Here is a 14358-nt window from a genome sequence, read left to right on the forward strand (position 1 = left end):
GGTTAGCCTTAGTGAATGTAACTGGTTTGCATTGAGATTGGTGCAAGCTGCAAAAGACCAGTATGTTGGGAGACCATTAGTGCTACCTATCCACAATCAAGGTAAAGGTAACTGAGATGAGGTGAATAGTTGGGTATGATCTGTGAAAAACCTAGTCAGTGTTACGTTGAATATGCAAGTATTTCAATTACTTTGAAAAGGAGCAACTACTGCTTGAGCAGAGCTCTGTACAGTCTCCATTCTGCAACTAACTCTCATGCCTTGCTAGTGCACAGATTTTTATTTCGTTTCAGTCTGCAGGAAAGACAGTAACGTATACATCCTTGATCACTAACTAGTAAAACGCTTGGAATAGATTCCAGTAACTGAGTATTCCATTTATTGACCTCATTATTTTCTTGTGTATTGTAGCAGTATTATTTCGTAGCAAAATCCTCCTGGAATATTTTTCAAGAACATTAAATGGGAGTATTGTGTGCTAATAAACCTTATTTTTGCTGTAAGTTCAGAATGTTGTTCTGTAGACTGAAGAGAATTCTTTATTGAGTTCTGAAGAAAGGTCTGAAAGACTTGAAATATTGACTGTGTATCTCTCCACAGTTTCTGCCAGACCTGCTTTTTTGTTGCTTCAGATTTCAAGTGCCTTTGAACAAATAATTTTGAAGTTATGGCCACTTTGGAAAGAAAGAGACTTTACTGGGAAATGTGACCAAAGCTCTATAATGTGTCCCTTCTGCATGGTAAATTTGTTTGGAATTGCAATGGATGTTCGAACAAATATAGCGACCAACAAAATCCTTGCAGGGACTGATTAGATGGATGATCTATTAATCTATCATAGAAGGTTTTGGTTGAGTGAAGAATGCTGCTACAAAACTGGAAGTACTCACTGTTCTTTGAATATTCTGTTGGAACAAACAGATTTGGCATTAAAGTAAGCTCCTATCTAAAAGTTGGTTCTTTGGAACTTTAATGTACGGAAGTTGATGGGTCTTGAAATAAGGCATCATGGCAGCTATTGATATTCACCCGAATAGTTATCCAGACTCATGCTCAAAAATGTTGTTAACTCACTATTTGGCTAAAGGAAAAGAAATTGGGCAAGTCAGATCCTGAGCTCCTTTCCAGTGGTGGATCATTGAATAATGAGCAGGTGTGAACTGAGACACTGTTATGGTTGTTTTGGGGGCAGAATTTAGCACATAGCAACATCGGCAGTGACATCTATGCACTTTGTTTTTTTTGTTTGTATTTTGTGTGAGGTGTTTAAAATTATTTTATTTACCAGATTTTTAAAAAAAACCTAACATGGTTACATTTGCATTTCAACCAAATGTTCATTCTTAGTGTAGAATGTGTCCAGAGTAGTGTATGGCGGATCAGATAAAATCAGGGAGGGTGTGTCAAGTAAACAGGATGTGCATCAGTAACACTATTTTCTGATGTCCCGTGGGATTACCTGAAATTGTTTGATTAAAGTCCAGCATATGCAAATCTATTTCTGTTTCTCTGCCTATATTTTCTCCTTGTATATCTTTGCTGTCAAATACTTTAAATGTCTGGAGGTGTTACAAGATAATAACCCATCCAGGTGTTAAGATGACATTCATAAATTGCCAGATCTATGTGCTTGGTTTGTGACACAATTTAAAATTCTATGTTTCTAATTTTGGATGCTTCAAAATATGAATGTTTTCTCGTATCCTTTTTTTAATGATCCTTTATAATCCTCAATTCGCTCTACTGTCTCAAAGTATAGAATTTATTTACTTTTGCCTAACCTAGTAATATTAGTGGTAATATCGAGAGACTGTCAGTTACATTTTAACTAATCATTTGACAAGCTCCCTTCCCTAAGTGCTGAATAATAAAACCTGAACAGGACAAAACCTATTCTTCGCTCAGACCTCCCAGTGCTATCCCCAAGCTTCTTTTGTGGATTGGTGCCAATGTGTTAGAGTAAGATTTGGAAGTATGCCAATATGTGGAGTTCTTAATACTTCATATCTAATTTATTTATGACACGCGTTACCCTTTTGTAGTGCCATTTAGATCTAAATGCAATGTCAAGACAAAGGACTGGTTTGGAACTGTAAAGATGTCTTTGAGTTTCTTTGTAGTTCAGAATGCTACATGAAGAACTCATGCACCCATCATAACAAGTTTCTGAAACTGTACTGATGGTAGAGGCTCCGCAAGCAAATTATGAAAATCCAAATTTACACACTAAAGAAGCTCACTTAAATTTTTCTCAAATATTTGTGCTGTTCCATGTTGTTTCTTTCTTTCCTCTAGTTTTACTAGTACTACAACCTTTTTCACCTGACTAAACTTGGGCAGCTGCCAGTGTCTGGCCAGAGCTAGGTCGTAAAAGAGTAATGTGTGTCTTGCTCTAAGATTTTCTTGTATATGGGATTACGGTGCAATTTGAAGTTTACAGCACATTCATTGTCTGTTTCGATTCAATAATTTGCTGTCAGATAATCAGTGTAAAAATTAGTGTTTACTGCATACAGTTCTGATAAAATTAATTGGTCAGGAATCCATATATGTGGCCATATTTGAAGGTTGCATTCAATATTCACAGTCATGAGCTATTATGTCATGGAAGTATTTTTAGGTGGGTTGAGTTGCAATGCCAGTGCATTGACCTTTAGTTTCTAACTAATGAATCACTTTTTTTTACTCTGTCTCAAATTAACGTTGCCAACAATTTTTCAATCTGTTCCCTTCCCCATTCTGATACATGTGGTAAAATTGAAAGATTAGGTACACCAAAGCATAATTCTTTTTTTCTCTCCCCCTTCTCTCTTTCCTCCTCCCTATCTTCCCCAACTGCAAATTGATATAAAAAGACTTCCAAGCAGGGGTACCTGCATCAACTTAAAGAAAGGTGTATGTTACAAATCAAATAAAAGTGGAGAAAAGTCCTTGACTGAAATGTTGATTAGAGCTGAAAATGTGTTGCTGGAAAAGCGCAGCAGGTCAGGCAGCATCCAAGGAGCAGGAGAATCGACGTTTCGGGCATGAGCCCTTCTTCAGGAATGAGGAAAGTGTGCCAAGCAGGCTAAGATAAAAGGTAGAGGGGAGGGGCGTTGGAAATGCGATAGGTGGAAAGAGGTTAAAGGTGAGGGTGATAGGCCGGAGTGAGGGTGGGGGCGGAGAGGTCAGGAAGAAGATTGCAGGTTAGGAAGGTGGTGCTGAGTTCAAGGGTTGGGACTGAGACAAGGTGGGGGGGGAGGGAAATGAGGAAACTGGAAATCAGAGTTCATCCCTTGTGGTTGGAGGGTTCCTAGGCGGAAGATGAGGCACTCTTCCTCCAGCCGTCGTGTTGCTATGGTCTGGCGATGGAGGATTCCAAGGACCTGCATGTCCTTGGTGGAGTGGGAGGGGGAGTTGAAGTGTTGAGCCACGGGGTGGTTGGGTTGGTTGGTGCGGGTGTCCCAGAGGTGTTCTCTGAAACGTTCCGCAAGTAGGCAGCCTGTCTCCCTAATATAGGGAAGGCCACATCAGGTGCAGCGGATGTAGTAAATGATGTGTGTAGAGGTGCAGGTGAATTTGTGGCGGATATGGAAGGATCCCTTGGAGCCAAGTAAGGGGGGAGGTGTGGGCGCAAGTTTTGCATTTCTTGCGGTTGCAGGGGAAGGTGCCAGGAGTGGAGGTTGGGTTGATGGGGGGGTGTGGACCTGCCGAGGGAGTCACGGAGGGAGTGGTCTTTTCGGAACGATGATAGGGGAGGGAAATATATCCCTGTGGTGGGGTCCGTTTGGAGGTGGCGGAAATGACGACAGATGATACGATGTATATGGAGGTGGGTGGGGTGGGAGGTGAGGACCAGTGGGGACTCCAACTCCGGCCTATCACCCTCACCTTAACCTCCTTCCACCTATCGCATTTCCAATGCCCCTCCCCCTGGTCACTCCTCCCTACTTTTTATCTTCACCTGCTTGGCACACTTTCCTCATTCCTGAAGAAGGGCTAATGCCCGAAACGTCGATTCTCCTGCTCCTTTGATGCTGCCTGACCTGCGCTTTTCCAGCAACACTTTTCAGCTCTGACCTCCAGCATCTGCAGTCCTCACTTTCTCCCTGAAATGTTGATTAAGCAGTAACTTGGAGGCTGTGTCAGGAACAGGAGAATGTCATTCCTCCTCCTAAAATTAATTTATCTGTCATTGCTCCATATCCTTTGATAGCCATTTAATAAAAGTCTGTGTTGGTCTTGATCCCAGATATGATAGGAGGAAATTCAAGGTTTCCTATTACAATATGGAGAAGTAGTCCCTCACTTCAACCTAAAATTTCACCAGACGAAATGCCTTCTTTGTATCTGTCATATCAAATTACCTCTGTAATATCCTCCTCTAATCGACTAGACTTAACGAGGTGAAGGTGGTGTGAGCCAAGTTTTGTAACTTCCCCATAAATTTAACTTGAACCTCTCTATATTATTTTCATATTTCTGCCCAAAGATCTCTCTTGAGATGTAACATCAAAGCTGGGAATTTTTTATTGCATACGCTTCGTCCCCTGTCTAGGTGACATTCTCAGTGCTTGGGAGCCTCCTGTGAAGCGCTTCTGTGATCTTTTCTCCAGCATTTATAGTGGTTTGAATCTGCCTCTTCCGGTTGTCAGTTCCAGCTGTCCGCTGCAGTGGCCGGAATATTGGGTCCAGGTCGATGTGCTTGTTGATTGAATCAGTGGATGAGTGTCATGCCTCTAGGAATTCCCTGGCTGTTCTGAGAACTGACAACTGGAAGCGGCAGATTCAAACCACTATAAATGCCAGAGAAAAGATCACAGAAGCGCTTCAGAGGAGGCTCCCAAGCACTGAGAATGTCACCGCGACAGAGGACGAAACGTCTGCAACACAAATTCCCAGCTCGGCGAACAGAACCACAACAACGAGCACCCGAGCTACAAATCTTCGCACAAACTTTGAATGTGACATCTAAAATTGAATGCACTCTTTTAGTTGAGATCTTACTGAGGCTCTTAAGCACTGCAGGAAGTCTTCCTTCTCTTTTATATCAAGGAAGCTGAAATGCAAAACTGACATTCTGTGAGCTTTTTGATGAAACTGTATCCGTCACTGCCTCTTAACTCCAATTTTGGCCTCTTGAGCATTCACTGCTTCACCAGTGGATTTCTGTTCTCTCATATCTAGCTTTCCAGTCTGGAATTGCCGCCTTGTAGTCCTGTTTCCCCCTTTCATTTTAAAATTCTCCTCAAAATGTCTAAACTGCATCAAGATTTGCATCAAGACTTGTAGCTCGGGTGCCAACTGTCGTGGTTGTGGGTATGTTCGCCGAACTGGGAAGTTAATTTGCAGATGTTTCATCCCCTGTCTAGGTGACATGTTCAGTGCTTTGGAACCTCCTGTGCACATGACGTGTATAGGGTATTTTGTCCTGTGAGGAGTTGTCGGAGTGTGGCTGTCGGTTAACATGTGCAAGGCTAACGTAATTTACAGGATTCCATGCAAAGACTACACAAAACACTATAGGACAAACAGGCAGGCAACTAGCAATCACTAACCACATCCACAAACACCAAGTAGCCACTAAATGCCACAATCAACTGTCCCTAGTAGCCATACACACAGATGACAAGGGCCACAAATTTCACTGGGACAACACAACGATCATAAGACAAGCTAAACATAGGACAACCAGAGAATTTCTGGAAGCATGGCACTCAGCCATGGACTCCATCAACAAGCACATTAACCGAGACCCAATATACCGGCCACTACAACAAGCAACCGGATGCAGCAGAAACTGAACTGAATAAATTCCAGAAGAGAGAGTACAGCAGCGGTTTGCAGGAGGCTCTGAAGAGGTCACCCAGACGGGACGAAACATCTGCAAATTAACTTGCCAGCTCGGCAAACATACCCACAACCACGATGTCTTAACTATCCTAATACCACTTTTTTTTGTTTTGCTTTGTTATTTTCTATTTGATCATGCTGCTGTGTATTCTCTTGAAATGCTTTGCTGCACTAAAGGTGCTATACAAAATTCGAGCTGTTCCGCACTAGCTTTTAGTGATTTATATGCATGAGAAAGCACCCAAATTCCTTCCGAATCTTTTGCCATTAGGAAATTATTCCAATTTTGCCTATCTTGGTTTAAAGTTAAAGTGGAGAAAGTGAGGTCTGCAGATGCTGGAGATCAGAGCTGAAAATGTGTTGCTGGAAAAGCGCAGCAGGTCAGGCAGCATCCAGGGAACAGGAGCATCCAGGGAACAGGTTCCTGAAGAAGGGCTTATGCCCGAAACGTCGATTCTCCTGTTCCCTGGATGCTGCCTGACCTGCTGCGCTTTAAAGTTAAAGTACCTGTCACTTCCCCCACATTGTATCACATCTGCCACGGTCTAACTGACTTAATCTCCTTGTGACTCTAATTTGCTGCTCACATCCACTCAACTTGCTGTATCTCCTACCTTGATTAGCTATGTTCATGTATGTTATATGTTAATGAGCTTGTTTTATCTTGGGTAGGACTTAGTTGAAGTTGATGAATGTAATGATGTGATATGCAGTTTGTGTAATATGTTGTCCTGGCATTCAGATGCTTGTTAAAACAAAATTACTGTATAAAGCTCTAGGAAGCAACAATAATTTCACAATTTAAGTGGAGAAATGTAGAAGGAATGAAGTTTGTTTTCTTTTATAAAATAGAAATCTTAAAAATTAGCCAATTTAAATTTGAGATCATGGAGGAGTTTGACTTTAGCTGATCTAGTGAACTTATTCCTTGTGAAGGTTCCTGATTCCTAATTCCAAGAAACTGGTTCAAAAATAAGAAAGGATGTTAAGGGAAACTTCATTAATGCAGTAGTCATGTTACGGACAGATTTGCATTAGCAGGACATCAAAGCAGCCAATCTGCATAAGCTTAAAGCAGCATTAATGTATCTAAAGTGATTGAGGGGGTACCATCCAAAAGAGCCTGGCTTATTTATGATTAATAGCCTTTACTTCCGCATTCACCACTGAATCTCATGCCATTTCTTCTGTAGAAATCAGATTTTTTTTTCTCTAGCCTAATTTCAGTTTATCGTGGTATAATTTAATGAGCACCATGATTACAAAATCAGAGGACTATCAGGAAGTGATGAAACCATTCTAAATTCAAACTTTTAGCAGGAGCATAAGGGCATAATGAAAAGGCCAGTTCAAGAATTGGTTAGTTGGACACACAAAGCGAAATATTGTTGAAGATCTGAAATAAAAATGGAACTAGGTGGAAAGAATGAATTGCTGAAGGGATTGTATACTTTATGAAAGCAGCACTGCCTGCTAGTCTTTCCTGCCTCCTGCCCCCCCCCCAAAAAAAAAACACTCACCATTTTGACTTAGAAGTATATCACTGTTCCTTCAGTATTGCTGGGTCAAAATCCTGGGGCTCCCTCTCTAACAGCATTGTGGATGTCCCAATATACCAAGGGCCACAGCATTTTTAAGGCAGCAGCTCACCAGCACCTACTCCAGAGCAATTAGAGAGGCAATAAATGCAGATTTATTTAAGGATGCTCACCTCCCATGAAGCAATATAAAGAAAGCTGCAATAAAAGGTCATTGACCTGAAGTGTTAACACTGATCGATGCTTTAAGTAGTCTTCTAAGTGGAGGCAAATAGATGTTATTGATGGTGACTGCATATCTATGGAAGGATGAGTTTGGTTAAGTCTAAATTGCTTCCCTCACTTCACTTATTTTGATCTTTATGGCCTCTATTAGTTGTTCTGTGATTGCTTTCCTTGGGGAACTGGACTTCACTGAATTAGAATTAATTAAATAGTAGCTTTGAGGCATGGCTTCAAATCCACATGTATTATTTGCTTTCTCACTTTCTCTTGTTTTGCCTCTGCACACCCTATCCAATACCGAGACCCCTGCTTTTGTATCCTGTCATTCAGCCTGGGAGGTGGTTTGGTTGTTTCACTTGCACGTGTTTTGCCTTCATGTTGCTGATTCCTTTTTTTTTGTCTTCACAGACGTGCCCACTTGGTTAAAAAGTCTTCGGCTTCACAAGTATGCATCCCTCTTCTCTCAGCTAACCTATGAGGAGATGATGACCCTGACCGAACACCAGCTAGAATCTCAGGTTTGTCTTTTATCATTTTATAGAACCATACAGCATGGAAACAGACCCTTCAGTCCAACTTGTCCATGCCGACCAAGTTTCCCAAACTAAACTCATCCCACTTGCTTGCATTTGTCCTACATCCCTCTAAAATTTGCCTGGTCATGTACCTTAATTGAACCTACATCTTCCTGTACACTTCCTCTGGCAGATTGTTCTGCGCATCACCCACCCACTGTGAAAATGTTACCCTACAGGCCCCTTTTTAAATCTTTCCCCACTCACCTTAAAGATGTGCCCCCTACTTTTGAACTCCCCTACAATGGAGAAAAGAGGTAGCACTGCTCTTTACTCTATCTGTGCCCCTTATTACCTTAAACCTCTCTAAGGTCACCCCCTCGACCTCCTTCACCCCAGTGGAAAAGTCCCAGCCTTTCCATTACTCAAACCCTCCAATCCCAGTAATATCTGGGTAAATTGTTTCTGAACCCTCTCCAATTTAATAAAGTCCTTCATTTAGCAGGATGACCAGAACTGTAAAACAACTTATAATAATTGGCTCAATTAAACCTCAAATGATGGAAGTAACATACTTAAAATCTTCTGCTGTAAAACATTTTAAGCAACAAGGACCTTGGTCAGGGCAGATGAAAAGCTATACAAGCAGTACGGTGCATTCAGGCTGATTAGGCTGCTCAAATAAGGGATTTAAAAACCATTAAAATTTGGGAACACTGCATTTAATTCTTTCCCCCCTTTCCTCATCCTGTTTTTTTTTTCACTGATCCTTTCTCCTTCTACTTTCTAACTCATTAAACATCTTTTCTATATCTTTATGCAGAATGTCACAAAGGGAGCACGGCATAAAATAGCCTTGAGCATTCAGAAGTTACGTGAGCGACAGGGTGTACTGAAATCCTTAGAAAAGGTAAGTTTTTTTTTCCCAATTACTTGCCCTCTGCAAGTAGTAGATATAGGTTTATGGACAAAATCAGGCCTTTGACATATTTCCCAATTGTCCTAATCCAGACTCTGAATATTAACATCATACACTCATCTTGAATGTTGCTGCTGCTGCTGTTCTTGATCCTGATGTCTGGTGTTCGCATGCATTTTTCTGCAAGGGGCATTGGAGAGCAATCAAGAGCAAGAATTCCTTTCTTCGATGTTTGACTCCCAAGAAACACCGAACTAATTGCTATACTCAGTTTCATTCTGTTTATGATTAAGTAGCAATGTTGTCTTGGCATTGAATCTTACTGCAACGTGTGGCGTAGTAATGCACTGAGCCATAGCATTTGAGGAATATTGGCAAGATGAGTTGTGTTCTTGGTGAAATGTTTCTGGTGCTATCTTTGCATCTTGACACCACAGTATTTGAGAGCTTGATGAGTAGTGTCCTCCTGACTGAAGCTCAGTAGTCATGATAAAAGCAAGTAAAAATAAAAATTAACGTCAAGGAAAACTGTACAGCTCATTGTTCCGGTATAATACTTCTGTTTGAAATCTGCTTGTTTCATCCCAATGTATGAGTTTCTGATTTCCTATAAACCCTATTAGGAATATCTCCTAATATGAGGTGTTTATTGCTTTATCAGTAGTCTGCATAATATCAGTGAAGTCAAATGTATTATAAACCGAAACATTAACCTTGATTTCTCTTCACAGATGCTGCCAGACCTATTGAGCTTTTCCAGCAACTTCTGTTTTGAGTCAAATGTATTATTTGCAACACATCAGTAAACTCAGTTATGGAACATTGACTGGTCGATTATAGAACTTGTGTGAAATGTCTCAAATCTGCAAACCTGTGGCAGAGTTTTATTTTAAATTTTTGTATGTCCATATTTCTTTAATGTGCTATTTGTTGATAATTCTTTGTGAGACGATACCATGTAAATAACAAGCTGCTAGTTTCCCTTCCTGCAATTTTCTTTTGCTGGTACACAGTGCTAGGCATCATTTTGGAACACCATTGTAATGTTCTAATTGCTGTCCTGGCTAAAATTAACAGATTTTGTTAGACCAGGAATCTTTTGGTCTGTACAGTTTGAAGTGCTCACACTACAAGAGGTGTAACACTTGTTTGGAGATGAATTTGTAGTTTTGTTTGCATCAGCTCTTGGATTGTAGACTTGGCTAAATTTCAAATGATTTCTGCATATGCATCAGATCTTCAAAAAGACTTGGCAGTGTTGGTGGGAGTATGGATATTAATAGGTAACAGTGGGTACTACTTTTCTCTTTGAGAATGGGACTTGGGTTTGAACCTGTCTTAAACTGATTATGTAAACCTGTGGTACACTGAGACCTCTCACCTGTGCAACTCAGCAAAATGAGCAACAACCCAACATTGGGTAAACTCCAGGTCTGTCACAAGCAACTGTGATTCTAAATAGATTTAGCTCTATTCTGACTTGCTGTAATTCACGCAAGTCATGTGTGCACAAATATTAATTTGTTTAGAACACCAGTGTTAACATAAGAAATTCAACGACTGCAAAATCATGATCAAATTATTGAAAATCATTCCAGTATATAATGCAAAGACCGCAGTGATTGAAGTAATGAGTACTTACTATACTTTCAATAGGACATTCTCGAGGGAGGAAATCTTCGCAATGCTCTTCAGGAGCTGCAGCAGATAATTATAACACCAATCAAGGCTTATACAACACCTCAAATGACCCCCAAAGAGGGTCATGAGACAGACCCCAATAACTCCTGCAATACTATACCTGGACTGGGCACAGACAGTCGAACAACCAAAGCAGCTGCCGAGAAGGATTCTACGTCTGATGGCTTTCAGACCCAGGGCGTGTCAACGTGCGATGGAGAGTCAGCCGTAGCTCCTGTATCTGAAGGTGATATTCCTGGACAGTTCACCAGAGTCATGGGAAAAGGTTAGTTCTTAACATTGTAATTGTGGAGGGCTGGGAATCATCAAGAAGGATTTAAACAGTGGTCCATGCTTTCAAAAATAAAATCAAATGAGTTTCCAAAAGTAACGGAATAAGAGGAAATATGGCTACAAGTGGTTTGGTTCATAGTTTGTACTCCGGTCCTGACAGAGCAAGGTGAAAAATTTCAACATGTCTCTTTTTAGTTTGGTTCATGTTTGGTTCTAATAGGATTACAAACTACAGTTGTTTTTTCTTTTGTCTGCTAACTCCATTGTCATGATTTTGACAGTGCTGACTTGTGGTACGTCATACGATCAAGACAATACTGTGAGGGTATTGGATAAAACTGTTTATGCAGTTAGCCCAGTCTTACTGCACGTTGGTGGGCAGAGATCAAGGCTCGGCCTTTTTTATTTCCTAGTTCTGTATTTAGGTTGTTCTGTAGTTTTAACCATCTTGCCTGCAAAAGAGCATTGCAGGGGGCTTGGAAAGGACCAGCATCTTTGGCATTTGGAGGATAAAAGTAGGGCTGAAATGGACTTTTAGCTAGTTGATATGACAAACTTGTTTTGTGATTGTTGGCTCAATTTTGAAAAGGGCCTCTATGTTTGATTTTGTAGATCATTGCAAGTGTTAATTACAGCAAATGTAGGCAAAGTGGCTATTCCATTATAAGGAGTATAGAACTAGAGCAAAGTTACAGCACAGAGGCCATGTAGCCCAACATTGTCTAAATAAACTGCCAAACATCCATTGTAATCCCACTTACCAGAACTTGGTCCATTGCTTTTTAGGCTGCGGCATTTCAGGTGCAGATCCCAGATACTTTTTTAAGTGAATTGAGTGTTTCCACCTCAACCGCAAACCATACAGGGAATTGCAGAAATCTGTCGCTCTCTGGATGTTCCTTCTGATCTTTCTATCAATCACCCTAAATGTGTGTCCTTGCTGATTGACCCCTCTGCTAGGAGAAGCCCTCTTCCCTGTCTACTCTAGTCAGACCACCTTGATTTTTTTAAAAAACATTTCTAAGGAAAACAGCCCTAACCTATTCAATCTTGCCTCATACCTGCAGTTTTTAAACCCTGGCAACACTCTTGTAAATCTCCTCTGTAACCTCTTCAGAACATTTCTGTCCTTCCTGCAATGTCTATACAACCCTACCTGTGGCCTAACCATTAACGTGTTTAGCTCCAACATTGCATCTCTGCTCTTTCATTTAATACCTTGCCATGTGAAGGAAAGCATCCCATACACCTTCTTTATTTATCTTTCTTTCCACCTTCAGGGACTAATGAACATGCACCCAAAGGTCTTTTACTTTCTCTACCCCTTTCAATGCTTTCCTGTTTACTGAGTATTCTTTTGTTTTTGCTCTTCCCGAATGCATAATCTCCCTTTGCCAAATTGAATTCCATTTGCTCGGTTTCTGCCCACTCAGTTATACTATTGACTTCTTCCTGAAATCAACAGCAATCCTCTTCACTATCAACTACTCATCAATTTTTGTCTGCAAATTTCCTAATCATGAACAGGCTCAATAGTATCGGTTGTACTGCTTTATCTCCTCCTTTCTTCAGTGTTGAAACCAAAACTCTTGCCTATATCTTCTACTCCAACTCCTTCTTTCACCAGAGCTCCAAGTGGTAATGCTTAACACTTCTCTTTTTTTATTCTTCAGAGAATATGCTGACTTCAAAACCTAAGCAGCTAATCACTGCTTCCTCAGGGGTGCACTTGGCTTGTCATTTAGACTGCTCAATAATAGCCTTATCCTATGTTTTCTGGAACCACTGTGCATTGGTGCACTGTACCAGAGTTTCTGACAGTGGGCATTCCAGAAGAGAGGGTGAAATAATGCAGATATTGTTTTTTTTTCATGCATTTTAATCTGGAACATATTTCATCTTGTCTGTTTTGTTTTTTATAGTTTGCACTCAGCTGCTGGTGTCCAGACCAGATGAAGAAAATATAAGCTCTTACTTGCAGCTCCTAGAGAAGTGCCTGGCTCATGAGGTGGGTACTTGTGTTATAACAGGAGTGCCATCCTGTGATAAAGACATGAGATGGAGAAATGTTATCATTGTATGCTAATGATCTGTCCTTGAAATGTACATCCCTTTACAATGAAGAAACTCAAGTTCCTATGTTCCCTTCTGAGTCCAAACTAATAGCAATGATGTCAATAGCATTTGAAAAGTAGAAAGGATTATTGATCCTAATTTAATTTTGTAGTTAACCTCGTATTGTAGAAGCAAAGAGCTTGTTTTTTTGTTATATCCTTCAGAATGTTGGAAAGTGATTTGCAGCGAATAGATTATTTCTGAAATATAATTTCTTGCTTTGTCCATGGCAGTCAACTAGCGCACAGCGAGATTTCACAAGTCAACAATAGAATGAATAACCAAATTATTTGTTTTTGATTAAGGGGAGTTGTTGACCAAGATACCAGGAGAGCTGCTTTCTTTGAATAATATATTCTAATCTTTTTGCATCCACTTGACCTGGTCAGTGGGGATTTGTTGTAATGCTTCATGCAGCAGCACTGCCTCATTATTAATGTTGCATGTATCAGCCTGAAATTATGCATTGTATTGAAAAGTATTGCCATAACAATCTAACTGAAAGGTGAGAATGCTGTCAGTGAGCTAAGCACACATGCAGTCTTTAAGATTGCTAGAGTATGCTGTCTGGGTTCGAAGGATTCTGAAATATCATACCCAACTGGCCATTCAGTATGTATTGGGTTAGCCTGTGGATGGATCATAGCTAACTTATTCCATTCTTGCCAGTACCCACACACTGTCTCTTGCCATTGAATCACTAGATAATCATCAGGAACAAAAACCCCAGGTGAATTGATTCTTTATGACAAGTCCAGGAATGTTGGCCCAAGTTGTCACCTGCCTTTTAAAATGATTTAGCAAATGCAGGCGTTTCTTTCTGAAAAGCTGACTTTTATCTCTTTCTGACACAAGTATGATTAAGCAATTCAAGCAATGTTTACAACTACAAATTCTGAAGTATAGAATTTAATATATTTCATGCTAATTGTTCCTTTTTCTATAAAAGTGATTTTATTTTAAATCTCCCCACCTTAGGAAGTACTCTCTGGAATAGTTCCCCGCCCACCCTAAGCTAACTGGGTCCTTCCTGTTGCTGTGTAAGCTAGATATGTGGACACAGACACTGGTTTTCTTATGGTTAGTGGGGAGTATTGTGGAATGGTTCTTAACACTGATGGGAGACCAGTCTGATTCACCAAAGTGCAAACTTGCAACAGTTCCTACACTACCACAGAAATGTGACCCCTTTTTAACTGGTTGGTTTCCATTATGTATATTTGCAATAACACTGCCCTAT

The 14358-nt window shown here is 40.5% G+C and overlaps 1 protein-coding gene across 3 annotated transcripts in view; it reads left to right on the forward strand.

Annotated features, from left to right (window-relative positions):
- Positions 1-14358, forward strand: part of samd4b (sterile alpha motif domain containing 4B) — an 89714-nt gene that overhangs the window by 54952 nt on the left and 20404 nt on the right. For all 3 annotated transcript variants that reach the window (XM_043680711.2, XM_087984045.1, XM_043680712.2), the window contains 4 exons: positions 8004-8113; positions 8934-9020; positions 10686-10995; positions 12926-13011. In XM_043680711.2, the coding sequence (XP_043536646.1) occupies positions 8004-8113; positions 8934-9020; positions 10686-10995; positions 12926-13011 (593 nt within the window). The remainder of the gene's footprint in view (positions 1-8003; positions 8114-8933; positions 9021-10685; positions 10996-12925; positions 13012-14358) is intronic.

The sequence above is a fragment of the Chiloscyllium plagiosum genome, unplaced genomic scaffold (genome assembly GCF_037043375.1).
Source record: "Chiloscyllium plagiosum isolate Xiang-an unplaced genomic scaffold, Cpla_swu_hap1 HiC_scaffold_47, whole genome shotgun sequence".
NCBI classification, from domain to species: domain Eukaryota; kingdom Metazoa; phylum Chordata; class Chondrichthyes; order Orectolobiformes; family Hemiscylliidae; genus Chiloscyllium; species Chiloscyllium plagiosum.